Below are 27,889 nucleotides of genomic sequence, written 5' to 3' on the forward strand. Positions count from 1 at the left end.
GCACGAGGCGGAGGGTAAATGTGGAGGCTGGCCGTGTGGCATCGCCCGCTCTGCCTGTGAGTGGACATGTGGCTGCTCCTTCAGCAAGGTCCGAGCAGGCACACGGGGGGAGGGGTTTATTAGTTATTGGGAGCTCCAGCGTTAGGCGGGTGATGGAGCCCCTTGGGGAAATAGTGGAAAGGTCGGGGAAGAAGGCTAGTGTTCACTCTGTCTGCTTGCCGGGGGGTCTCATCCGAGATGTGGAGGAGGCCCTACCGGCGGCGATAGAGAGCACTGGGTGCACCCGACTGCAAATTGTTGCTCATGTCGGCACCAATGACTCCTGCCTTCTGGGTTCAGAGGTCATCCTCAGTTCGTACAGGCGGTTGGCGGAATTGGTGAAGGCGGAAAGCCTCGCTCGCGGGGTGGAATCAGAGCTAACTGTTTGTAGTATCGTTCCCGGAACCGATCGCGGTCCTCTGGTTTGGAGCCGAGTGGAAGGCTTAAACCAGAGGCTCAGACGATTTTGCGGAGATCTGGGGTGCAAATGTCTTGACCTCCGCTATCGGGTGGAGAAATGTAGGGTCCCCTTGAATACGTCAGGCGTGCACTACAAGCCGGAAGCGGCTACAAGGGTAGCGGAGTACGTGTGGAGTGCACATGGGGTTTTTTTAGGTTAGAGAATTCCCTCCCTAGGCCCAACAAGACGCCTCCTAAGTTGCAGCAAGGTAGGAGTAGGCAAAATGCAACAGGGAATAACGATATTAATGTGCTAATAGTAAACTGCAGGAGCGTCTACAGAAAGGTCCTAGAACTGCTCTCATTAATAAACGGTCACAACGCCCATATAGTACTAGGGACAGAAAGTTGGCTGAAACCAGACGTAAACAGTAATGGAATCCTAAACTCAGACTGGAATGTATACCGCAGATACAGGCTGGACAGTGAAGGGGGAGGCGTGTTTATAGCGATAAGAAGTGCTATAGTATCGAAGGAAATTGACGGAGATCCGAAATGTGAAATGATTTGGGTGAAGGTCACGGTTAAAGCAGGCTCAGACATGGTAATTGGATGTCTCTATAGGCCCCTGGCTTAGCAGCTGTTGTGGCTGAGCACCTGAAGGATAATTTGGAAAATATTTCGAGTAGATTTCCCCACCATGTTATAGACAGGGAGACTCAAATGTTCATAACGGGTGGCAGGGACAAAGAATCTAGTGAAATTTTTTAAAGTGCTTTATCTGAAAACTACCTTGAGCAGTTAAACAGAGAACCGACTCGTGGCGATAACATATTATACCTTCTGGTGACAAACATACCCGAACTATTTGAAACAGTTAACGCAGAACAGGGAATCAGCGATCATAAAGCGGTTACTGCATCGATGATTTCAGCCGTGAATAGAAATATTAAAAAAGGTAGGAAGATTTTTCTGTTTAGCAAAAGTGACAAAAAGCAGATTACAGAGTACCTGACGGCTCAACACAAAAGTTTTGTCTCAAGTACAGATAGTGTTGAGGATCAGTGGACAAAGTTAAAAACCATGCGTTAGATGAGGATGTGCCAAGAAAGATCGTAAGAGATGGAAAAGAGTCACCGTGGTACAACAACCGAGTTAGAAAACTGCTGCGGAAGCAAAGGGAACTTCACAGCAAACATAAACATAGCCAAAGCCTTGCAGACAAACAAAAATTACGTGAATCGAAATGTAGTGTGAGGAGGGCTATGCGAGAGGCGTTCAATGAATTCGAAAGTAAAGTTCTATGTACTGATTAGGCAGAAAATCCTAAGAAATTTTGGTCTTATGTCAAAGCGGTAGGTGGATCAAAACAAAATGTCCAGACACTCTGTGACCAAAATGGTACTGAAACAGAGGATGACAGACTAAAGGCCGAAATACTAAATGTATTTTTTCAAAGCTGTTTCACAGAGGAAAACTGCACTGTAGTTCCTTCTCTAGACTGTCGCACAGATGACAAAATAGTAGATATCGAAATAGACGACAGAGGGATAGAGAAACAATTAAATACGCTCAGAAGAGGAAAGGCCGCTGGACCTGATGGGATACCAGTTCGATTTTACACAGAGTACGCGAAGGAATTTTCCCCCCTTCTTGCAGCGGTGTACCGTAGGTCTTTAGAAGAGCGTAGCGTTCCAAAGAATTGGAAAAGGACACAGGTCATCCCCGTTTTCAAGAAAGGACGTCGAACAGATGTGCAGAACTATAGACCTATATCTCTAACGTCGATCAGTTGTAGAATTTTGGAACACGTATTATGTTCGAGTATAATGACTTTTCTGGAGCCTAACAATCTACTCTGTAGGAATCAGCATGGGTTTCGAAAAAGACGGTCGTGTGAAACCCAGCTCGCGCTATTTGTCCATGAGACTCAGAGGGCCACAGACACGGGTTCACAGGTGATGCCGTGTTTCTTGACTTCCGCAAGGCGTTCGATACAGTTTCCCACAATCGTTTAATGAACAAAGTAAGAGCATATGGACTATCAGACCAATTGTGTGATTGGATTGAGGAGTTCCTAGATAACAGAACGCAGCATGTCATTCTCAATGGAGAGAAGTAAGAGTGATTTCAGGTGTGCCGCAGGGGAGTGTCATAGGACCGTTGCTATTCACAAGATATATAAATGACCTTGTGGACGACATCGCAAGTTAACTGAGGCTTTTTGCAGATGATGCTGTGGTGTATCGAGAGGTTGTAACAATGGAAAATTGTACTGAAATGTAGTAGGATCTGCAGCGAATTGACGCATGGTGCAGGGAATGGCGATTGAATCTCAATGTAGACAAGTGTAATGTGCTGCGAATACATAGAAAGATAGATCCCTTATCATTTAGCTACAAAATAGTAGGTCAGCAACTGGAAGCAGTTGCTGTTGTTGTTGTGGTCTTCAGTCCTGAGACTGGTTTGATGCAGCTCTCCATGCTACTCTATCCTGTGCAAGCTTCTTCATCTCCCAGTACCTACTGCAACCTACATCCTTCTGAATCTGCTTAGTGTATTCATCTCTTGGTCTCCCTCTACGATTTTTACCCTCCACGCTGCCCTCCAATACTAAATGGGTGATCCCTTGATGCCTCAGAACATGTCCTACCAACCGATCCCTTCTTCTGGTCAAGTTGTGCTACAAACTTCTCTTCTCCCCAATCCTATTCAATACTTCCTCATTAGTTATGTGATCTACCCATCTAATCTTCAGATTTCTTCTGTAGCACCACATTTCTCTTCTTGTCCAAACTATTTATCGTCCATGTTTCGCTTCCATACATGGCTACACTCCATACAGAAACTTTCAGAAATGACTTCCTGACATTTAAATCTATACTCAATGTTAACAAATTTCTCTTCTTCAGAAACGCTTTCCTTGTCATTGCCAGTCTACATTTTATATCCTCTCTACTTCGACCATCATCAGCTATTTTGCTCCCCAAATAGCAAAACTCCTTTACTACTTTAAGTGTCTCATTTCCTAATCTTATTCCCTCAGCATCACCCGACTTAATTCGCATTAGGAGTGATTTAAAATGTAATGATCATATAAAGTTGATCGTCGGTAAAGCAGATGCCAGACTGAGATTCATTGGAATAATCCTAACGAGGTGCAATCCGAAAACAAAGGAAGTAGGTTACAGTACGCTTGTTCGCCCACTGCTTGAATACTGCTCAACAGTGTGGGATCCGTACCAGATAGGGTTGATAGAAGAGGTAGATAAGATCCAACGGAGAGCAGCGCGCTTCGTTACAGGATCATTTAGTAATCTCGAAAGCGTTACGGAGATGATAGATAAACTCCAGTGGAAGACTCTGCAGGAGAGACGCTCAGTAGCTCGGTACGGGCTTTTGTTGAAGTTTCGAGAACATACCTTCACCGAAGAGTTAAGCAGTATATTGCTCCCTCCTACGTATATCTAGCGAAGAGACCATGAGGATAAAATCAGAGAGATTAGAGACCACACAGAAGCATACCGACAATTCTTCTTTCCACGAACAATACGAGACTGGAATAGAAGGGAGAACCGATAGAGGTACTGAGTGTACCCGCCGCCACACACCGTCAGGTGGCTTGCGGAGTATGGATGCAGATGTAGATGTAGAATCACTATTAGATAATCTTTAATAAAAATAGAAGAATATGCTGTTTTCAAATCCAATTAATTCGGCCTACATATCACTCTACATAAATTGCATGTCAGATATCGAAAATGTAAGAGACGACGAAATCATCAGTTTAGCCGTTTTCCAGAGCAACACTACATAACTGTTGCCTTTCCCCTGATAACGTTGAGTCGTTACAGACTTAGAAAAGGTACTTCAGAAGGCCATTGACTACCAAGTTTTGTGGCTCACAATCCTGTAACAGTCCTCTTTCGCAAAAGGTGACACATTGGCTCATGTCATTCACTATTGGTGAAAAAGTTCATGGGACCACATTCTTAACTGAACCGTCACCTGAATGATAGAAAAAAAAAAAAAAAAAAAAAAAAAAAACACGTCACCCTATGCTCGCAACACACTTTCGAAGAACGCGACCACATGAAAAACGGAATTTAAATTGTTATAAATCTTACGGAGGAGTAATGAATACTTAGTTGGTCCCGGTTCGTTCGATATTTGGCTTTTCCCAACTGCCACGTTTTCGACGTTCTCTCGGCGTACCGTTTAAAAATGTTCCTCACATTAGCGGAAAATGAAATTATTTTTCACCACCTCCACAGCCGTTCCTTTCGCTTTCTATTATCTGCCTTCTTTGGCTTGATTTCAGTGTTTGTGGAAGGGTGAAACATGTAACTCTTCTTGTAAGTTAGCTATAAGTATAGTTCTCTCCTAAAACAGTGTTGAGCCTTAGCCAATAAAAAAAATCTGTGCAATGCGATATTTGTGGCAAGGCAGTGAATAACGACAAAATTTTTGTTTCAAGTAGCAAATTTCTAGCGTTTAATAATTTGTGTTTTCCATCCACCAGAGATGTTGTTGCAGCAATTTCGTTATTTCTTACTAAATTATGTATCGTGTGAAAATCTGCTGTTACAACCAGCAGTGGATGTTCACAGCAAACTGATTACGTTTTGGTTTAGGCGGATGATGTTTGGTCTTGGAGTAGTGGCAAGTGGTGAAAATATGTTCATGGAATTGGGAGCAGGAGACAATTGTGAGCGAGTGAGACAGAAACAGAATTAATGTTTACCTGTCAGAGATCCTGGTATGTCTGTGAACGTGTAATGCAGTAGTGAGTGTTGTCTCGATTCGTTCCAGTGTTGTTTAATACTAATATTGTGCGTGATTTTGCTACAACATATTTTGATATTCATGTTATTGGTTAGGATAAATTTCTGTCTGTGTTATTTTCTATTTTGTTGTGTAGGTGAGAGGTGCTTGTGTGACCATTTATGATTGTGAAATGTGAAGATTACAGTACTAGGTTAAAGTGACGTAACATTAGTGCCTACAAATATTCGTGGACATGAGTTGAGTATTACTGTTATAACTGATAAGGATTATTGCAGATGCACAAATATTCTATACTCTTGTTTTTCTGTCTTTGGGTGTTTGACTTCGGCCTTGCCAATTTTGAAGAATGGAATATAACAGAACAAATGGTTGTTAATAGACAGAGCACAAAGAATTAAATAAATGTAAGTACAGAGACGTCTTTGAACTCTACATACATACACGAAGACTTACTATTGGTAACATATGAACCATCGTCCGAAGGGTCTCATTAGGTGAATAATTTTGGCTCTCGGTGTTGTATATTAACGTGGTTCTCCAGCGTCTGTAACATTTCTTTGCTTGGAACTGTTCATGGAAAATCTGACCTAGAATGCTAATGAAGTTCATTCGTTTTACTTCTCTAAAGAGTCTTAATTATAAATCGAAAACAGGATCAGTAATGGTTTGCTGAGGGGTTTGTTGTGAGGGTGACCCTCGTGCAATATGTTGTTACAAAAATCATTAAGGAGAGTATGAATGGCCTATCCCAGTAATGTTTAATTTATTAATTCGTGAGCGAATTTTCACAGTAACTGCTTCATACAACTTAATGAAACTTTTGTAAATTACTTGTACATGCTTCACCCAGCTAGGTGGAGCAGTTGTTAGCACACTGGGCTCACATTCGGGAGTACGACGTTTTCGTGATTTCCCTAAATCGTTTCAAGAAAATGCCAGGATGGTTCCTTTGAAAGAGCACTGCCGACTTCCTTCCCCGTCCTTCCCCTATCCGATGAGGCTGATGACCTCGCTGTTTGTTCCCTTCCCCTAAATCAACCATCCAACCAACAATGCTTCGTATACTTACTTCTCTAGTTTGGCTGAAGTATTTATTCTAGGAGTTAGAATAGAATTTTTTTCTATCGTATTTTTTATTACATATTCCTTAAATTTTTGTGCATTTTACTGAAAAGACACAAGCCATGTCTGCCATTATAGAGGCTGTTGTCATTAGGGTACTATGAATCAACTGTAAAAGCAAAGAGTCAATCTTCTGTCATTTCTCTGAGAATTTTGTTTTTAAAAATTGCAATTACATGTTAATTTAAAGTAAAACTCATATTTTAATAGAAACAACAGGTAAAACGCGTCAACACTGTAGTTTTTCTCTCTTCCACATTGTCTGAATGTGTGCTCATACTCCTTTTAACAGATTTTGCCTCCTTGGACACTTTTTGGGCTTGTAGGTCAGCCTTGTCGACTCTTCCTTGGCCAGTCCCTCCTGTATGGCTCACGTATTCGAACCAGTCTTCACTCCCAGCTCTTCCAAGTCTTTCAGTCTAGTAGTATTAGCATAATTAAAAGTGATAACATCATCACAAACATGAAGCTGCAATGTATGGAACCCCACAAACACGAGTGGCGTTCAGTAAGTAATACAACACTCCAGGACTTGTATGTCGGCATGATACCACTCTACCGGTCGACGTCGGAGCCAACGTCTTTCTGTATCAATAACTTCCCCACCGTCCACCCCCGGTAGCTGAGTGGTGCCGGCACGATAGCTCAGCGTGTTCGGTCAGAGGGTTAGCTTCCCTCTGTAATAAAAAAAAAAAACTGGGTTAATCGATCAACAACGAACTTAACCGGATGTCTTACGACGTCCGCCCCGAGCAGATGAAACGAACACAAGCAAACAAAATGAGATTTTCAAAAAAAGTGGTCAGCGCGACAGAATGTCAATCCTAATGGCCCGGGTTCGATTCCCGGCTGGGTCGGAGATTTTCTCCGCTCAGGGACTGGGTGTTGTGTTGTCCTAATCATCATCATTTCATCCCCATCCACGCGCAAGTCGCCGAAGTGGCGTCAACTCGAAAGACTTGCACCAGGTGAACGGTCTACCCGACGGGAGGCCGTCGTCACACGACATTATTATTATTATTACCTCCCCACCATCCTCGTATTGCGTCCCGTGGAGTGTATCCTTCACTGGGACAAACAGACGGAAATCAGTAGGTGCGAGTCTTGAAATATAAACCATTAATTGTGAGACTGGAAGACAGAAAGGAGAATGTCACGTATCAGTGAGATAACGCTAGCATGACTGAAGCACTTTTATGTTCATTCCGTGGCACGACATGTGCGGGACGTACATTGGGGCCTGGCCACCTTTACACCGTTCTCATCATCAAGCGTCAGACAAATGCTGCGTTTTTCAGAAAAGAGAACAGACGCAATTCTTCCAGGTTCCTTCCATCTTCTTCGCGGTGCCCAGTGATGAGGATGTTTTATCGTTCAAAATGGACACCTAGATATTGTTTATTAGCATAGTGCACGGGCTGAATAGCTGCAGCCTTCCGACGTTTCTACACAGCGTTCCAGTTTTGATGATGCATTCTGTTCGGGATACCTATAAGCCATAATTTGTAGGTAGAGACCATCCATAAACATTGTACATGTGGGTGCCACCACTGTTACACGCTTGAGTGTAGAAAGTTTATACTTTTCTTCTCCTTCAGTTGAATATTAAACTTACATTGCCACTGACTATCTTTAAAATAATGATATAACTGATTGATGTCGTTGAGTCTACCAGCAATTAAGAACTAAGTATGTTCGACATATGGTCGATATTCACGTTAGTTAAAATTGCAACAGAATCCTGAACGGTCATCATAAAGACGATTTTACCGAATATTATGACAGAGGGTTTTTTCTTATACTGACTTAATTTGAATGGAACGATACATCCTTATTCGACATTGCATTACTTGGAAACAGAATCCTAGGCGGTCAAACGATACTATCTCATGAAAATATTTATTTTTTGTGTACATTATAGTGAAGCTTACAGCGTAAACATTTCATCTCATGTCTCAGGAAGTTGTTAATACTCCCTATATTTTTCTAGGCGTCTGCAGGGTAAGGTTGAAGCGGAACGTTCTGGTGCCAGAAATCCATCCGCTCTGCGTCTTTGTTGTGAGCGAGGGAGAAGTTGGACTGCATCAGCATGTAGCTGCGAGTCACATTGTCGTACGGCTCCCAGATCACAGGATCCGCCTCCGGGGTTGGATTTCTGCGGAAACACAAGGGTGCTGTGAATATGCTGATCATTAGTAAGGTGTTAATCACAGCAAAAAATAAAAACTTATTTCTTCACTACTTTTAAGTTTGCGACAATGATCCACCAAGTAAAGATTTTGCATGTGCATTTACGTGGAGGTATTGAACAGAAAGAACAAACTTACGCACGGTCGCAGTGTGTGGTAACAAAAACATTCGTAAACAGGTAGCGAACTCAGTAATGCCACAATATATATAGAGAGGAGGATAACAATGTACGTAATTATGATGTTGTTAAAAGTACTTGCCTCTTTCTTGTTAGAACTAATGCTATAGGAGACGACGAAATAACTATGTAGGTGACGAGAACGTGGCATAACTGTGGTGTTCCATCATTTCTCGGCGTCTTAAATATTGCATAATCACACAAATACAGCGATGTCCGTAATACGACAATGTCATGGCGTTTGATCGGTACCTTTAGGTGTTTGTTAATGTTTCGTCTGCTAAGTTAGTGTCATTGCAATAGGTATTTCACTAAGATACTCTCAAGTTTTGCAACTTCCCAAAGAGTTAATTTGGAAATAGGCTGTGAAAGGTTAGCGTTTACTTATTTTATCTAACATTGTCAGAAAGGAGGAAGTGAACAAATATTGATATCTCAACATTTCTACAACTAAAAGAATTTTGTTTTTATGATTATCTGCCTTGCGTACATTATAAAATATTAAATCATAACAGTTGAATAAACAAGTATCTTCACATCACTCATGGTAAAATATATGTTAGCATTTAGCATACTGAAAATCCATAATCGTCGATATAGCTCCGTCTCTGACAGCAACCCCACTGAGCATGGCACTGAACTACTTGATTTTGCCTTATTGTTTTATTTAGTATTTTGCTGAAAGTGTTACTCATACGGACATGCTACCAGTTATGTAGACGACGCCGTCATCACACTTTTATTGAATTACGATGTACGTTGAATTACTTACAATTATAAAGAAAGTTAAGAAGTTGACATGTATGACAAACAGTAATTGCTGCAATTTTTAGCAAAGAGCCGGAGCAGTATTTAATGACCTACTGCACTTTGCTCAGCTAAAAAAAAGAGTGAAAAAATCTGAGAAATAATTATTTTAATCTGGTGATAGAAAAAGAGAGGACTAATTGTATAGCGACGTACCCATACTTAGCGAAGTTGGTCCAGTACCGAACCATATTCCTGCGCACTTGATCCTCCTCTGACTCTGGATCCAGGTTACATACGGTATCGTCTCTCACAAAGAGCACGAATATATCACCGGCGTGATTCACCCCTGAAAGACGGGAATTATGTAAAAACAGTCTTAGTATATTGTTAATTTCATGTTAAACATATGTGGGAAATTGTTGATCTGCTTCTGAGATGGTTTACGAGTTTAGATATTTTAATAAAGAAGTAAAATTATCATGGCATATTTCCATCTCTGATATAATCTTCTGTTACTGTAGCTCGGTAAACACGAATGTCCCTACTCGATGCCATTTGTACGGTAATTCATACAGAGTATTTACTGTTATCACTGTTGTCTTTTTTAAAGTAAGACAGCATACATTTGTGTTCATAATCATGATTAATACCAAAGAATAGTTCTCGATGCCAACAGGTCTTACGTTTTCCCTTTGAGGGTGAATTACTAGTCTAAGAGTTCTCAGGAAATACGTGAGAAATGGGCCCTAGGTTTTCAATTCACTTATTAATTTTTTATTGCTGTTTTTGACCAACGTGTAATTCTGGAATCTTCCTTAAGAATGATTAATTTATCGAAAAATGCCTGTTAATAGAGATCCATGAAAATATGCGAGTCTTAACGATAATGTATTCTCCAACAGATGCCTTGTGAAAAATACAATAGGTGACGCAGTGACACAGATAGAAGGTATATCGGGTAACGGACTTAGCAGTGTACTGTGTCCTTTGACCCTTCAAATAGAATGTAGCTCTCAAGTCGCATCAAGAATTACAGCATGGCTGGCCATAATGGTTCCCAATGCTTGACACATGCCCTGCAGACTATTCTGTAGTGTTTAGGGCAGTAGTTCTTCTGTCTAGATGACCCTGAAAAGTTTCTATCAGGTTTGGGTAGCGAAGCTGTTGATTCTTGAAGGTGTCGCACCTTCACGATGTAGGCACTTCTTCACCAGGTCAGCATTGTCGGATCTTTCCATCCACTGGACTGAAATATAGTACCAATAGCAGCACATACTGCTGTAGTATTTTGATCCTATGGACTTCAACCATGACTTTTTTACAGGAAGAACGTAATATGAGTATATATTCCTAAAATGATTACATACAAACTGAAACACTGATGGAGCCATATTTGTACCTATCCGCAGTACTGTCAAGATTCACGTGTCTCAGGGTCTGTCTGCTCAACAGATGGCTAGTCCAATCTTTAGTCTTAACACAGACGCATCAGTAAATAGAATTTTATTTCAGTGTTGCTAGGTTCACTCAAAGCTGACAAGATACCACATTCGCTCTCTCTGCGGGGCTGAAATGTATCAGACGGGTCGCCGACATATTAGAGCAATTGCCGAAATCAATGGTTGACAGTTCAGTGGCAGATATGCATTCAGGCTGCTGTTAGGTCTGCTGGTTGGGCTTCTTCCGACACGAAAAAAAAAAAAAAAAAAACAAAACTAACAATTCTGGTGTTGGAGTGTAGCACGCACACTTCCTCTGGGTATTTTTTCCTTGTTGAAATCTTCACCTCAGCCGTCTGCATTCAGCTCTCGGATCATCTCGCATTGACCAAGGAGACATATAATCAAAATAGTATAATACCGTATACCACTAACTGCTTCTCACTTTAAATTTCTGTGTCGATACTCGCAAAGTTCTCCCTCGATATTAACTCAACCGACATGAAACTACTATCTACTGACTTTGCATGCTTGATACACGATGCCCCAGGCACCAGAAAAGACAAGTAACAAAAATATAAAAAGAGTGGTAGAGGTCAATGCACACCGGCTGGCGCATGCTAAGCTCCAGAGTTAAAGTGTCAAAGACGCTATGCTGTCACAACTATCAAAGAATGAGAACCATCACTAACTGCGTCCGGGATTTGACTACTGTTGAATTCATCAAAACTAGACGACAAACAAACATTAAACTTAATTAGCCCCATTAGACATAGATGTGTATGTCCAATCAACCATCGCCGTTTCAAGTTGTTTCTTTCTTGAGCGTCTCTGGAGGATGGATATAAAACAGCACGTTGAATGTTGGGAATGTATTTCACCCCTCCTACGGAACAAAAGCCTGCAATTTTTTTTCTTAAAATGGCCAGGCAACGCACTAGGAAGAATATTCTGCAAGCTGACTACGATCTTGGGCGTTTGCTCCATGTATTGCCAAATACTTGGTTTATCTACAACGTTAGTAAATTAAAAAAAAAAAATAAGTTGTTACCAGATTTTTTAAAAAAGAAAGCAATGTATGAAGCTCTCTATCTAGTATGAGACTAGTGTATGAACATTGTGATTCAGAATTGTTTTGATAGTGCCATTAAGAGTTCTCTTAAATGAAATAAAATACATCATCTGCAACATACTCCGCAAGCCACCTAATGGTATGTGGCAGGGTACTTTCAGTACCACTATCTGATCCCTCCAACCCTGTTCCACTCGCGAATAGTGCGTGGGAAGAATGATTGTTGGTAAGCCTCTGTACTGGCTCTAATTTCTCGAATTTTCTCCTCGTGGTCAATAAGCGAGATGTATGTGGGGGGAGGTAATATGCTCTCCGATTCCTCCTGAAAATGCTGTCCCGAAATTTCAATAGCAAATCTCTCCGTGATGCACAACACCTCTCTTGCAACGTCTGCCAGTGGAGTTCGTTTAGCGTCTCCGTAACGCTCTCGTGTCAGCTAAACTATCCCGTGACGAAACGCACAGCTCTTCGTTGGATCAGTCCTACCTGATAGGGATCCCAGATAGGTGAATAGATGAACAATACTCAAGAATCGGGCGAACAAGCTCCTTATAAGCTACTTCTTTCGTGGATGAGTTCCGTTTCCTTGTTCCGATGAATCTGGTATCTGCTTTTCCCACTGTCTGTTTTATACGGTCATTCCACTTAAGGTCGCTCTGGACAGTTACGCGTAGATATTTTACGGCAGACGTTGTCTTCAGCTGTTTGTCTTCAATAGTGTAGTAGTGGATTTATTTTTCTATGTATGCACAGAATGTTACATTTATTAACGGTCAGGGTCAACTGCCAGAGCCTGCGTCATTCACCAGATCTGTGCAGGTCGTTCTGCAAATTCTTACTATTTTCTGGCGTTACTACTTTGGTATAGACATCATCTGCGAATAGTCTTAAAGAGCATCCGATGTTTTCTACTAGATCGTTTATATACATTGTAAACAGCAACGGTCCTTTCACACTTCCCTGAGGTACTCCGGATATTACCTTTACATCTGTCGATTTTGTTTTGTTAAGAGAGACGTGTTGAGTTCTATCTGCAAGAAAGTCTTGAATCCAATCGCAAGTATGCTCCGATACTCCGTAAGCTCGTATTTTTTTTTCACTAAACGACAGTTCGGGACGGTGTCAAACGCCTTACTGAAATCAAGGAACCCGGCATCAACCTGAGCGCCGTTGTCTACTGCGCTGTGGATCTCATGGAGGAAAAGAGAGAGCTGAGCTTCGCTGGATCTCTGTTTGCGGAAACCATGTCGATTTCTATGGAAGACATGTTCATTTTCCAAAACCCTTATAATTCTTGAGCATAAAACATGTTCCAAATTCTACAACAGATTGACGTTAACGATATACACTACGTGATCAAATGCATCCGGACACCCGCAAACATACGTTTTTCATATCAGGTGCTGCCACCTACTGCCAGGTACTCCATATCAGCGACCTCAGTAATCATTAGACATCGTGAGAGAGCAAAATGGGGCGCTCCGCGGTACTCACGCAGTAATCATTAGACATCGTGAGAGAGCAGAATGGGGCGCTCCGCGCTACTCACGGACTTCGAACGTGGTCAGGTTGTTGAATGCCACTTGCGCCATACGTCTGTACACGTAGATTTCCACACTCCTAAACATCCCTAGGTCCACTGTTGCCGATGTGGTATTGATGTAGAACGTGAAGGGACAGCACCTCGTCTGTTGACTGACAGAGACCGCCGACAGTTGAAGAGGGTCGTCATGTGTAATAGGCAGACATGTATACAGACCATCACACAGGGATTCCGAACTGCTTCAGGATCCACTGCAGGCACTATGACAGTAATGCGGGAGGTGAGAAAATTTGGGATTTTATGGTCAAGCGGCTGCTCATAAGCCACACATCACGCCGGTAAATGCCAAACGACACCTCGCTTGGTGTAAGGAGCGAGAACACTGGACGACTGAACAGTGGAGAAACGTTGTGTGGAGTGACGAATCACGGTACATAATGCAGCTATCCGATGGGTATGGCGAATGCCCGGTGAACGTCATCGGTCAGTGTGTGTAGTGCCAACAGTAAAATTGGGAGGCGATGGTGTTAAGGTGTGGTCGTGTTTTTCGTGGAGGGGGCTTGCATCCTTGATGCAAAGCCCTACATTGATGTTTAAAGCATCTTCTTGCTTCCCACTGTTGAAGAGCAATTCGGGGATGATCTTTCAACACGATCGAGCACCTGTTCATAATGTACAGCCTGTGGCGGAGTGGCTACACGACAATGACATCGCTTTAATGGACTGGCCTGCACAGAGTCTTGATCTGAATATTGTAGAACACGTTTGGGGGTATTTTGGAACGTCGACTTCGTGCCAGGCCTCACCGACAGACATCGATACGTCTCCTTAGTGCAGCACTCCGTGAAGAATGGATTGCCATTCCCCAAGAAACCTTCCAGTACGTGATTGAATATATGCCTGCGAGAGTAGAAGCTGTCATCATGGCTAAAGGTGGACCAACACTTGTAAGTCATTTTCAGCCAGGTGTTCAAATGGCTCTGAGCACTATGTGATTTAACTTCTGAGGTCATCAGTCCCCTAGAACTGAGAACTACTTAAATCTAACTAACATAAGGACATCACACACATCCATGCCCGAGGCAGGATTCGAACCTGCGACCGTAGCGGTCGCGCGGTTCCAGACTGTAGCGCCTAGAACCGCTCGGCCAACACGGCCGGCCAGCCAGGTGTCCGGATACTTTTGATCACATAGTGCAGGTCTGTAATTGTGTGGATGTGTCTTATGGCCTTTCTTAGAAACGGGAATGACCTGCTGTTTTTCCCAATCGTTAATTACCTTTCGTTGCTCAAGCGATCTACGATAAATTACTGATAGAGAGGGAGCAAATTGTTTTTCATAATCTTCATAGATTCTTACAGGTATTTCATCTGGTCCCGACTCCTTTCCACTACTAAGCGACTGTAGCTGCTTTTCAATATCACGATCGGTTATCTCAATATCTGCCATTTCGACGTTCGTACGACGATTGAAAGGAGAGACAGTGTTACGATCGTCCGCGGTGAAAAAACTTCGGAAGATCGAATTCAGTATTTCGGCCTTCTCTCTGTTATCTTCCGTTTCGGTGCCGTTGTGGTCACTGAGAGAATGAATAGGTGATTTTGACCCACTTACTTATTTTACATACAACCAAAATCTCTGGAACCTGGTTCCGTAGTACAGAGCAGATTAGGTTGTGGAAAGGGGCCCAAATCAGTTGCTGTTAGTTGCACAAACATACCGATTTTATTTTGCTAAAACACATAATCACACATGGCCTTTAGAATTCAGAAACAATACGGCTGAAGGCCGCAAAAATCCTTAAAATTGCCTTAAGGAATACACACGGCTGAAGGCCTTAGTTGCAAGATAGAAGAACTGAGGTCTTAAGGCCTGGATAAGAAGAATTTCAGTAAGAAAGTTTCAAATTTTAATTTAAGACGGCTGAAGGCCTTATCTTGAAACATTTCACGTAGAAGTTCGGCTGAAGGTCACATACTGAACATTAAAACAAACTAAATTAATACACGGGTGAAGGCCTCGCACAGTACTTGAGTGTAAAAGAAAATCACAATCCAAAACAACAGAACAGTGGTGCTCAGAAGTGTTCCAAGGGTCGGCCTGGGAAGGTAACTCTACGGTAAGCTTAGGTGAGACAGGCAGCCAAGCGTAATACTAAATAATCGGATGACAACCGGATTCAGGTAGGCTGAAGGACCGACCAACAATCTAATGAGCACGACATCGATAAATATCAGCCGAGGACGAAGATACCAGCGTCACTACGTCTTCAATATTGGCGTCTAAAAAGAACCAAGGTACAATAACCACTTAGAAATATGAACGACACCAAAGGCTGTCGAACTACAAGCGGTACGGACAGCATCAACACGGCGAGGGAAAACACACCGCAGAACACAACGCTAATGACCTCGTCGCGGAAGCTTCCCAACTGACCGACTGCCTACTCCAGTACGCAGACAGCATTAACATAACTGCTCAGTCGAAATTACACAAGCTAGACACAGTTCCACGAAAACACTTCCACAATAACTCGAACAATCTGTTAAAGCAATCACTGTGGAACAACAGGGCGAATAACACGTCGGCACATACAGAGAACCCAGAAGCGGTCGGCGACCAAATATACCAACCGAACGACCAACCAAGGCCGTCCCCATGGAAGTCATGTGTGCCGGAGACGGTCGGGCGAGTCACGGCTGTCCGGACCTCACTGCTGCTCCCGTCCCCACTCAACTCGATGTCCTTTCGGAACTCGGAGACACGATGACCTGGCCACACTGGCTCGGACCCAACCATCCAGAGAGAACAATTGCCCATTGGATACCCGACATCTCTGCCCAGGGAAGGAACCGACCCACGTCCGGCAAGATGACCAACTGACGAAGCCCAGAAACGGTCAAAAGACCAAATAAACGTCGCCCGATGAGACGACCGACCGAACGACCAACATATTATGTGTTGTGTGATTTGCGGCATCCTCGGTGCATTTCGCTTTCCTGAAACCGTTCTGCAGAGCATTCATACTAATTATCTGTCTGTGACCCCTCAGGCGGCGACACAGAGGCTTTCCAAATACTCTGTCTAGAGCTATCAAACAAATCGACCCTTAACATTCAGGTCTTCTTGGGTCTCAGTGTTCCCACATTTACGATATAGTGGTATTCGAGTTCTGGGTAACTATCCATGGAAAAGAGGTTCGTTTAATAACACTGTTATACAGGGTGTTCGGTAATTCTAGTTACAGACTTCTAAGACCTTTATAGGGGATTCCATGACCGGAAACGTACCGTTTCCGTGCTGCAACAATTTGCAAACATGTTGATAACGTGACTACTTTCTCAAGTGATTGATTAGGCGTGACCCAGTGCATCACTTGTTTTGCATTTACACTCATTAGTAAGCAAAAAAATTGCTCGTCTACTCGTTGACAGGTTGTCTTCAACGTGAGGCAGTACAGCCTCTTCCAATTCGGACGTGTGGCGTCTGCTTGGAACACCCCAGCCTGCTAACGTGACCCAGTACATCACTTGTTTTGCATTTACACTCATTAGTAAGCAAAAAAAGTGCTCGTCTACTCGTTGACAGGTTGTCTTCAATGTGAGGCGGTGCAGCCTCTTCCAATTCGGACGTGTGGCGTCTGCTTGGAACACCCCAGCCTGCTAACGGTGAAGGTAACCTTTCTCGAAGCCGTTGTCTAATTGTGGCGAAAAGAGTATGCGATGGAGCCGAACGTTGTGGAGAACGGTTTTGATAAAGGCGATGAGCAGCTCTTCCATTACAGTGAGCTTCGCGATTCAGAGGGATAAGTCGATGTACTCCGCAAACGTATACTCAATCGTGTTTCTCTGACACTCAAAGACACGTGAATGAAGCTCGAACGAGGCCAGAGAGGTAGGATAGATGTCAAATGACATTAGCTGCGCCAACATAACCATGTATAGGCACAATAAGTAAAATTTCGTTTGATGCTCGGCTTGGTTTTGTAATTGCCAGCAGAGTAGCGGTGTAACTAGGCCCAGTATGTATCTGAGGGTTTGAAATTGGCCAGTATGTATCAGAGGGTTTGAAACTAACAACTGAAACTACTTTGTCGACTTATAGTGTATCTAATGATCAGCCAGAACATTATGATTACCGATCTACTATCGATATAAATCCGTCCAGGCGATACCAGTCTCAGCTGGCGAGGAATGACTGATAGTCAGTGCATGCACTATCAGTAAGCGTGTTGGCCGTGCATAGAACGGGGAAGGCTCGCGATCTATCTGAGTTTGACCGAGGGCAGAGTGTGGAAGTCCGGAGGCTCGACACGAGCATTTCGGAAACTGAACGACTTCTCGGGTGTTCGAGGAATGCTGTGGTGAGTGTCTTCAACACGTGGCGAAACCTAGCTGAAAACACGTCCAACGTCATGGGATTGGGCAGCCACCCCTCGTTACAGATGTCGAAGGTCCCAGGCTGGGCAGACTGGTAAAACAAGACAGGCGGCGAACTGTGGCGAAACTAACATCAGACTTTAATGCTGAGCAGAGTGCGAGTGTGTCTGAACATAGTTCAGCGAACACTTGTAATAACGATGGAACTCCACAGTCGATGACCCATGCAGATGCAAATATTAACAGCACAACATAGGCAACTACGATTGAAATGTGCTCGTGGCCATCGGCACTGGACGTTGGCGCAGTGGCAGAGCGTTACATGGTCTAATGAATCCCGATATCTTCTTCATCATGCCGATGGGAGGGCGCGAATCCGTCGTCCTCCAGGGGAACAGCTCCTTGACGACTGTACTATGGGAAGGACCAACCCTCAATTACAAATCCATGAAGATACCCACGACAGCCAAGGAAACCGACTCCGCTCTAGGCATCCTCTACTGAAGACCGCACAGGTTCTGCACCAATCCAACTTTAAAATAAATGACCGATGGAAAGAGGAATGGGAGAGAAGGACAGCAGTAAACTGCCACAGTATGCCATGCATTTTTAGTAAACCAAAAGAATGTGATTTCCCTCGCACAGTTTGGTCAACTCTTAATCGCATCAGAACCAACTGTGGGAGATGCACCGACTCCTTACACAGATGGGGTAAACTTCCTTCGGCCGCTTGCGACTGTGGCGCTGAGAGACAGATAGTCAAACACATCGTGCAAGAATGCCCACTAAGGGCATATGAGGGTGACCTACAGGATTTCCTAATGGCGGCCCATGAGGCAATCGACTATATATTATCTAAGCTGGACGTCTGCTTGTGATTGCTCTTCTGTGAGTGTAAATTTACAATTGGTGGTGTCCTTATATACAAACTGTTCTTTATTGTTCTGTTTATACATATGTGATTTTTTTAAGTCGTATTGTTCCTGTAATTTTCACTGTGATGTTATGAGCCATACACTAAATAAATAAATAAATGTGGGAAGGAGACAAGCTGGCGGTGGCTCGAGGAACGTTTACCTGGGTATCTGTGGGTCCAGTGGAGCTCGTGCAAGGCACCATGACGGACAAGGAGTATCGTACACTGGTTGCAGTCCACGTACACCCCTTCGTGACCATCATGAGTTGGTTGGTTGTTTCGGGGAAGGAGACCAGACAGCGAGGTCATCGGTGTCATCGGATTAGGGAAGGACGGGGAAGGAAGTCGGCCGTGCCCTTTGAAAGGAACTATCCCGGCATTTGCCTGGAGCGATTTAGGGAAATCACGGAAAACCTAAATCAGGATGGCCGGACGCGGGATTGAACCGTCGTCCTGCCGAATGAGAGTCCAGTGTCTAACCACTGCGCCACCTCGCTCGGTACCATCATGAGTCCCGAAGGCAGTGGCATCTTTCAACCAACGCCAGGAGTTTGATGGTGTGGTTCAAGGAACACAGTGTGAGTTTCAATTGATGTTCTGGCCCCATAACTGACCTGATGTGAACACGATCGAACACATCTGGGATGTGGTTGAGTGTGCGTCTGAGCCCATCGCCCCCTCTCCCCGGAATTAGCGCGATTTAGGTGACTTGTGTGCAGATGTGCGAGCTCCCTTCAGCGACCTACCAAGGCCTCATTGCTTCCACGCCACGACACGTCGCCGTTGTTATGCGTGCCAAAGGTGGGCATGTCAGCTATTAGGCAGATGATCGCAATATTCCAGCTGATCAGTGTTGTTCCTTCTTGTGCGACTAAATAAATCAACACGCCCGTTAATGTGTATTCCCTACTGACTAGTAATATGTCGACTTCGGAATATTGTCGCGGCATCAGCTGCAGGCAGGACGTTGCAACCAACCAAGGGATGTGCGTGATTGCCACAGACGAGATGCTGGAGCTGGGTGCTAATGCAGTACTGGAGGAGAACTCTGGGACATAGCCGTCTACCGCGATTGTGGCCTGAATTATTCTATGCCGTGGCGCGACGCCGCATCTCCTCAGTTGCCATCTACGTGATGGGAAGCAGACTCCTGTCACAAGACACACAGGACCGCCACATACATGTGTCCCTCCCGCTCAGCCATTAGCAGCACTCGTTTTTGGGCTTTCGAATTGCACCATCGTCATGATAATCTTCACAACAGCGCTCAGTCCAACGTTTGGCGAAGCCTCTAAGATCTCACTGAGAAGTGTAATCAACTATGCAAAGTCGATGGTATTCGGGCTGCCAGCGAGACTTCGGATCTCGAACTGATGCCCTGATAAGAGGCCTTTCCGTGAGTGTCGTTTCATAGTCTGGCCGAGTGCAACGGCCTTGGGTACATCACGGAGTATCTGCACGGCCCTGTATGTCCCCCCAAGCCGCATGCAGTGAACGCCACTCAGCTGTCTCTCTACACCGCTACAAAACAGACAGCTGTCCAGCGTCAGCAAGGTCACTCACACTGTCAGTCATTTCATGCTGAGGCAGCACGCCGCCTGGTTCCTTGGCGCCAACATCGATTTATCTTTATGGAATGCGCTTAATAAACATTATTGTTACTGAGTGAGGGTTTCTCACTCCGCTCTCGCTGCGGTAGTGAAAGACCGCTACCCACAGATCCTACACAAGTCACTCAGGGGCAGAAATGACCATCCTGGCTGGTAATGGTGTTGGTGTTTACTGCCACTCTGCAGCGCTGTTATACTATGTAAGAAAACTGCTACTAGCCTTTGGACGGAATTCAAAGATGAGTGTGACTGCTCTCACTTTTAGCAAACATTAATTCTATGACACTGCTTTGACAGCATAGAGATACATTTATGTTAAGTGCGTTATTTTCTTTGTACTCACCCCACTGCGTAGATTCGACGATATCCCCACGGTAGTCAAATACATAATAGAACACTGGTGTGTCACTCAGATCGGCCACTGTCCTCACCAGCGTGTCTGTTGGCTCGAAAGACCTCATGTCGTTGTCGAACTATAAGAAAAAATATGATTTGGATATTGATTGTTACTGATGCTGCTGTAGTCTCATAATATATGGATCGAGCTGTGATATATCACACTAGTTTCAAAGACGACTGTACCAATCATTATATGAATCAAAAAGTAAGAAAAAATTACTATTATAAAGTATGGTTCTTTTTTGGGAAATTATGCAGTCCTATTCTTTCGGCACAATTTATCAATTTGATTTGTTCTGTAACAGCTTCCTGTACTGCTTCTTAGGTAACGATCCTCGCTTTGCTCTTCCAAAACGTAAATGGATAAACATATTTACCACTAACAGACTCCACCTCTTGCCAAGTTTATCGATCAAACATTTATTCAAGAACTGACTTCAATAATTATTTCCTACATTACCTTTTCACTCAGTCAATACATGTTTCTCCAGTGCTAGATATACCTTTCCCATTTTTTCCTCGTTTCATCGTAGCATTAATCTAAACATACTGTTACCCACACAACTTTAATCATAAAAATTTACATCAGTGAAGCTCCCATCATCAAACATTATGTGTGTAGGCCTTTAAAGTTTTGTTTGTTATCCTCTAAAGGAGATTGCTACACACAACTGCTTCCTTCTTTCTATGTTAAGCTTAACTTCCTTTTTTACATTTATTATTGATATTTAAATTATGTAAACCTTGTGTTAAAGATCTCTCCTATTGTATTCTCACACGATACTACAACGCAAACAAATTGCAGTTTCACTGTCAAGGGTTCTTCTAAATAACATTCAGATTGATTTTCCCAATTGTTTCTTCAGTAAGAGACAAAATTTGAATTCCGTCACGAGTGGTTTACTGTTTCGAAACATAATTGTCAAGCAATAATTTTATAACTTTTCTTTATTCTCTTTGATGTATTAAGGCTGCGAACATGTTCGGCAAAGAAGGTATTGAACAATAGTTCTCTCATTTAGTTCATCGGCCATAATATTATCTTTGGAATTTGACACAGTCTGAAAAGCCTTTGAAGTATTTTCCATGATATGAAAACCCTGACACCAGACTGAAATTCTTTCTAAAGAATTCTTCCTTAGACTACCACTTCATTCTATTGCGTCTCTGTTCCTGTATTTTTTATTTTAGTTTCCTATGTAACTTTATTTGGCTAACATCCAAATGTGTAACTGTGCTGGACATGGTTTATGGTGGCATAAGTGACCGTTTACGCACAGTACGTTAATTCGAATCTTCACATGTAGCTAAGTGTACCTTGGTCTGTTCAGAAGATAAGTTCTTGCAAGTTTAGAGGGATGTGTTTATTTCACTGTCTGAAATCCATGAAATTCATTGTAGTATTGTTGTTGTTGTGGTCTTCAGTCCTGAGACTGGTTTGATGCAGCTCTCCATGCTACTCTATCCTGTGCAAGCTTCTTCATCACCCAGTACCTACTGCAACCTACATCCTTCTGAATCTGCTTAGTGTATTCATCTCTTGGACTCCCTCTATGATTTTTACCCTCCACACTGCCCTCCAATGCTAAATTGGTGATCCCTTGATGCCTCAGAACATATCCTACCTACCGATCCCTTCTTCTAGTCAAGTTGTGCCACAAGCTCCTCTTCTCCTCAATCCTATTCAATACCTCCTCATTAGTTATGTGATCTACCCATCTAATCTTCAGCATTCTTCTGTAGCACCACATTTCGAAAGTTTCTATTCTCTTCTTGTCCAAACTATTTATCGTCCATGTTTCACTTCCATACATGGCTACACTCCATACAAATACTTTCAGAAATGACTTCCTGACACTTAAATCTATACTCGATGTTAACAAATTTCTCTTCTTCAGAAACGCTTTCCTTCCCATTGCTAGTCTACATTTTATATCCTCTTTACTTCGACCATCATCAGTTATTTTGTTCCCCAAATAGCAAAACTCTTTTCCTACTTTAAGTGTCTCATTTCCTAATCTAATTCCCACAGCATCACCCGACTTAATTCGACTACATTCCATTATCCTCGTTTTGCTTTTGTTAATGTTCATCTTATATCCTCCTTTCAATACACTATCCATTCCATTCAACTGCTCTTCCAAGTCCTTAGCTGTCTGTGACAGAATTACAATGTCATCGGCGAACCTCAAAGTTTTTATTTCTTCTCCATGGACTTTGATACCTACTGCGAAATTTTCTTTTGTTTCCTTTACTGCTTGCTCAATATACAGATTGAATAACATCGGGGAGAGGTTACAACCCTGTCTCACTCCCTTCCCAACCACTTCCTCTCTTTCATGTCCCTCGACTCTTATAACTGCCATCTGCTTTCTGTACAAATTGTAAATAGCCTTTCGCTCCTTGTATTTTACCCCTGCCACCTTTAGAATTTGAAAGAGAGTATTCCAGTCAACATTGTCAAAAGCTTTCTCTAAGTCTACAAATGCTAGAAACGTAGGTTTGCCTTTCCTTAATCTTTCTTCCAAGATAAGTCGTAAGGTCAGTATTGCCTCACGTGCTCCAGTGGATCTACGGAATCCAAACTGATCTTCCCCGAGGTCGGCTTCTACTAGTTTTTCCATTCGTCTGTAAAGAATTCACGTTAGTATATTGCAGCTGTGACTTATTAAACTGATTGTTCGGTAATTTTCACATCTGTCAACACCTGCATTCTTTGGGATTGGAATTATTATATTCTTGTTGAAGTCTGAGGGTATTTCGCCTGTTTCATGCTTCTTGCTCACCAGATGGTAGAGTTTTGTCAGGACTGGCTCTCCCAAGGCCGTCAGTAGTTCTAATGGAATGTTGTCTACTCCCGGGGCCTTGTTTCGACTCAGATCTCCCATTTCATCTCCATCTACATCCTCTTCCATTTCCATAATATTGTCCTCAAGTACATCGCCCTTGTATAGACCCTCTATACCTTTTCCTTCTTTGCTTAGAACTGGGTTTCCATCTGAGCTCTTGATGTTCATACAAGTGGTTCTCTTATCTCCAAAGGTCTCTTTAATTTTCCTGTAGGCAGTATCTATCTTACCCCTAGTGAGATAAGCCTCTATATCCTTACATTTGTCCTCTAGCCATCCCTGCTTAGCCATTTTGCACTTCCTGTCGATCTCATTTTTGAGACGTCTGTATTCGTTTTTGCGTGCTTCATTTACTGCATTTTTATATTTTCTCCTTTCATCAATTAAATTCAGTATTTCTTCTGTAACCCAAGGATTTCTACTACGTACTTGATCCTCTGCTGCCTTCACTACTTCATCCCTGAAAGCTACCCATTCTTCTTCTAATGTATTTCTTTCCCCCATTCCTGTCAATTGTTCCCTTATGCTCTCCCTGAAACTCTGTACAACCTCTGGTTCTTTCAGTTTAACCAGGTCCCATCTCCTTAATTTCCCACATTTTTGCAGTTTCTTCAGTTTTAATCTACAGGTCATAACCAATAGATTGTGGTCAGAGTCCACATCTGCCCCCGGGAATGTCTTACAATTTAAAACCTGGTTCCTAAATCTCTGTCTTAGCATTATATAATCTATCTGGTACCTTTTAATATCTCCAGGTTTCTTCCATGTATACAACCTTCTTTCATGATTCTTAAACCAAGTGTTAGCTATGATTAAGTTGTGCTCTCTGCAAAATTCTACCAGGCGGCTTCCTCTTTCATTTCTTAGTCCCAGTCCATATTCACCTACTCTGTTTCCTTCTCTCCCTTTTCCTACACTCGAATTCCAGTCACCCATTACTATTAAATTTTCGTCTCCCTTCACAATCTGAATAATTTCTTTTATTTTATCATACATTTCTTCAATTTCTTCGTCATCTGCAGAGCCAGTTGGCATATAAACTTGTACTGCTGTAGTAGGTGTGGGCTTCGTATATATCTTGGCCACAATAATGCGTTCTCTTTGCTGTTTGTAGTAGCTTACCCGCATTCCTATTTTTTCTATTCATTATTAAACCTACTCCTGCATTACCCCTATTTGATTTTGTGTTTATAACCCTGTAGTCACCTGACCAGAAGTCTTGTTCCTCCTGCCACCGAACTTCACTAATTCCCACTAAATTTAGCTTTAACCTATCCATTTCCCTTTTTAAATTTTCTAACCTACCTGCCCGATTAAGGGATCTGACATTCCACGCCCCGATCCGTAGAACGCCAGTTTTCTTTCTCCTGATAACGACATCCTCTTGAGTAGTCCCCGCCCGGAGATCCGAATGGGGGACTATTTTAGCTCCGGAATATTTTATCCAAGAGGACGCCATTATCATTTAATCATACAGTAAAGCTGCATGCCCTCGGGAAAAATTACGGCCGTAGTTTCCCCTTGCCTTCAGCCGTTCGCAGTACCAGCACAGCTAGGCCGTTTTGGTTATTGTTACAAGGCCAGATCAGTCAATCATTCAGACTGTTGCCCTTGGAACTACTGAAAAGGCTGCTGCCCATCTTCAGGAACCACACGTTTGTCTGGCCTCTCAACAGATATCCCTCCGTTGTGGTTGTACATACGGTACGGCTATCTGCATCGCTGAGGCACGCAAGCCTCCCCACCAACGGCAAGGTCCATGGTTCATGGGGGGGATTGTAGTATTATCCTTTTTAATTCTTCGCAATTCCAGTCTCGTCCCTAACTAAGTTTGATATCTGCGTCTTGGTATTAACCGGAGGGTTAAATAACAGACATGACACTTCGTCATCTCTGTTTGTACTGAGACTTGAGTTATCAATCATGATGCTGTAACAATAAATTTGTTCAAGAGACATCCAGGCAACGGATAAATGCTGAAAAAGTGAAGAGAACTAGTAAACTGCAGAAACACTGTGTACTGCGTACTACGTTTCAAAGATTGTGTGTATTGTGTATTAAACCGGGATCTAGAAACGACGGAGACGCTTTGTCCTACCATAGCCCTCAGTTGATCACAACACCACAACGGGCCACACCAGTCCATCTACCCCATCGCCGTCCCTCACCGAACCCAAGGTTATTGTGTGGTTCCGCCCTTAGTGCCCTCTCCCCCCCCCCCCCCCCCCCACCCACCACCCCCCGCCACGGGAATACCAGATGAGTGTAACCCCAGATGATTGCGTGGTAGAGTAATTATGGTGTACGTGTACGTGGAGACAGCGTTCGCGCAGCAATCGCCGAATCGCTGACGCAGCGTAACTGAGGCGGAGTATGGGGGAACCGGCCCGCATTCGCCGAGGTAGATGGAAAACCGCCTTAAAAACCATCCACAGGCTGGCCAGCAAGCCGGACTTCGACACTAATCCGCCGGGTGGATTCGTGTTGGCGATCAGCATGCCTTCACGCTCGGGAAATTGTTGTTGGAGCACCTAGTATGAGGAACACTGACAGAGGAATGGTCCAATGCGAAATGTCGAGAGCTACTAGGAAATTTTTCACTCAGGAGGAGTAGACTGAAAGAAAAGCACCGTCAAAATTTTAGCTACAATTATTTAAGAAATGTTAAAGATACTCACTTTTGTCTCACGAAGAACTATTCACAATGGCGATTTGTACGGCCCTACCTACCCAGCGCGCGGTCGCCGAATAAGCAGAGGCAGCCGTGACATGTGAACGTAGCGCCTTGTAGTGCGAAGTGCAAGCACGCAAATCGCAGATCGAAGCATTTAAACCCCACCGAACATGTCTCAAATCACTAATTTTTTGAATAACTTGCAGTTCATATCGACAGCTCGACTGTTGCAGAACGGAAAGAAGACCGAGGCAGTGTATAACGTAAAATTGCAGACGTCTTGCGGGACTTCAGTTTGTTGACGTTATTTTATAACTGTTCCTGTAGCACAGTTATTATAATTTTTGAATAATTTATCTTTTACTGACAGTGAAACGCTTTCTTTCTTATTCCCTGTAATCTTCGCAAAAATGTGACGTGTCTATTGGATGACAAAACAAACATTTTCCTACACTAGGCACCTCTGAAAAAACATTAATGCAGTCAGAGACTTCACAGTAATTACTAGCTTTATTTATACAGGACTGGAATGGGGTAAGAAATCGTCATGGCCGTTGTTCTGCAGATTGTGCTGCGTACAAAACAGACTTTATCAAATTCGACAAATGCGGTGATGCAAACTGACAATGCAGAAAGGACTAAAGTTTAACAATACTGTTCCTCTTATAAACGTGAAATGACAAAGGGCTATCGGAAATTATATTGTCTTAAAATTTTCTGAAAAATGCTTTATAATGTCGAAAAATTAATTTATTGGGAAACTGAATCTCTTCACCATCCATCTAAAGACCGATGTGATATTATGTCCAGGCCAAGAGCCAAACAAAAGCAATGCGCTACTTTCTGCAAATGGTAAGAAGACGTTCCGGATGTAACACTATTCTCTCCTTTTTTTCCAGATTTTTCCACGTACATTTTTGCAAGTAAACAGTCTTTTTCTCCATTTTTCTCCTAATTAACCTTGATGTTCCTGAAGATAGATATAAAACTACGAAACAGTAATCCATCGATACCACTGGCATTGTTGTATACGAATGTGTCATAGCATTCATGGACTGCACAGGCGACTGACCAATTTTTTTTTTCCTCTGCTCGAAATGATGAAGTGCTGTCTGTTCTCAGTTCTTGTGCGCAACGTGACTCATTGGTTTTGCACACAGCACTTTTGGGGATAAGAAGCTGCTTCGTTTTCCAAATAGCTACGAATTTTTCTGTAGTATTACCTATTAATGACATATCTTCATGCTTACTTATGGTAACAATCGTAATTTGGAATTTCCTTTTCGTATAATTTCCTGAATCTGTTTAACAAGGTCGAACTGGCCTGAAATGTTCATATCAACTGTGATTCAGAGCGCCCACTCTCGTAGATCTCCTTTGTAACAGTGCACTGGTGCTCACGAGCAGTTCTGTATCTTTCGAAAAGTTTTTCTTTCGTACGCTTGCGAGTTTCATTTTGTTGGATATTTGTAGTTTTTGTAAATATTTCTTCCATTTATAGAATTCATGTTCAGTTTTTACGAAATGTAGCTGGCTGTGGA

The 27,889-nt window shown here is 42.9% G+C and overlaps 1 protein-coding gene across 1 annotated transcript in view; it reads right to left on the reverse strand.

Annotated features, from left to right (window-relative positions):
• Positions 1-8,233: 8,233 nt before the first annotated feature.
• The window catches only part of LOC126355971 (cholinesterase-like), a 100,458-nt gene continuing 80,802 nt past the window's right edge, over positions 8,234-27,889 (reverse strand). Inside the window, exons 8-10 of the mRNA XM_050006577.1 lie at positions 20,770-20,899; positions 9,680-9,812; positions 8,234-8,503 (exon numbers count right to left, since the gene is read on the reverse strand). Of these exons, the coding sequence (XP_049862534.1) occupies positions 8,335-8,503; positions 9,680-9,812; positions 20,770-20,899 (432 nt within the window). The 3' untranslated portion in view covers positions 8,234-8,334. The remainder of the gene's footprint in view (positions 8,504-9,679; positions 9,813-20,769; positions 20,900-27,889) is intronic.

This window comes from Schistocerca gregaria, chromosome 3 (genome assembly GCF_023897955.1).
Source record: "Schistocerca gregaria isolate iqSchGreg1 chromosome 3, iqSchGreg1.2, whole genome shotgun sequence".
Classification (NCBI taxonomy): Eukaryota; Metazoa; Arthropoda; class Insecta; order Orthoptera; family Acrididae; genus Schistocerca; species Schistocerca gregaria.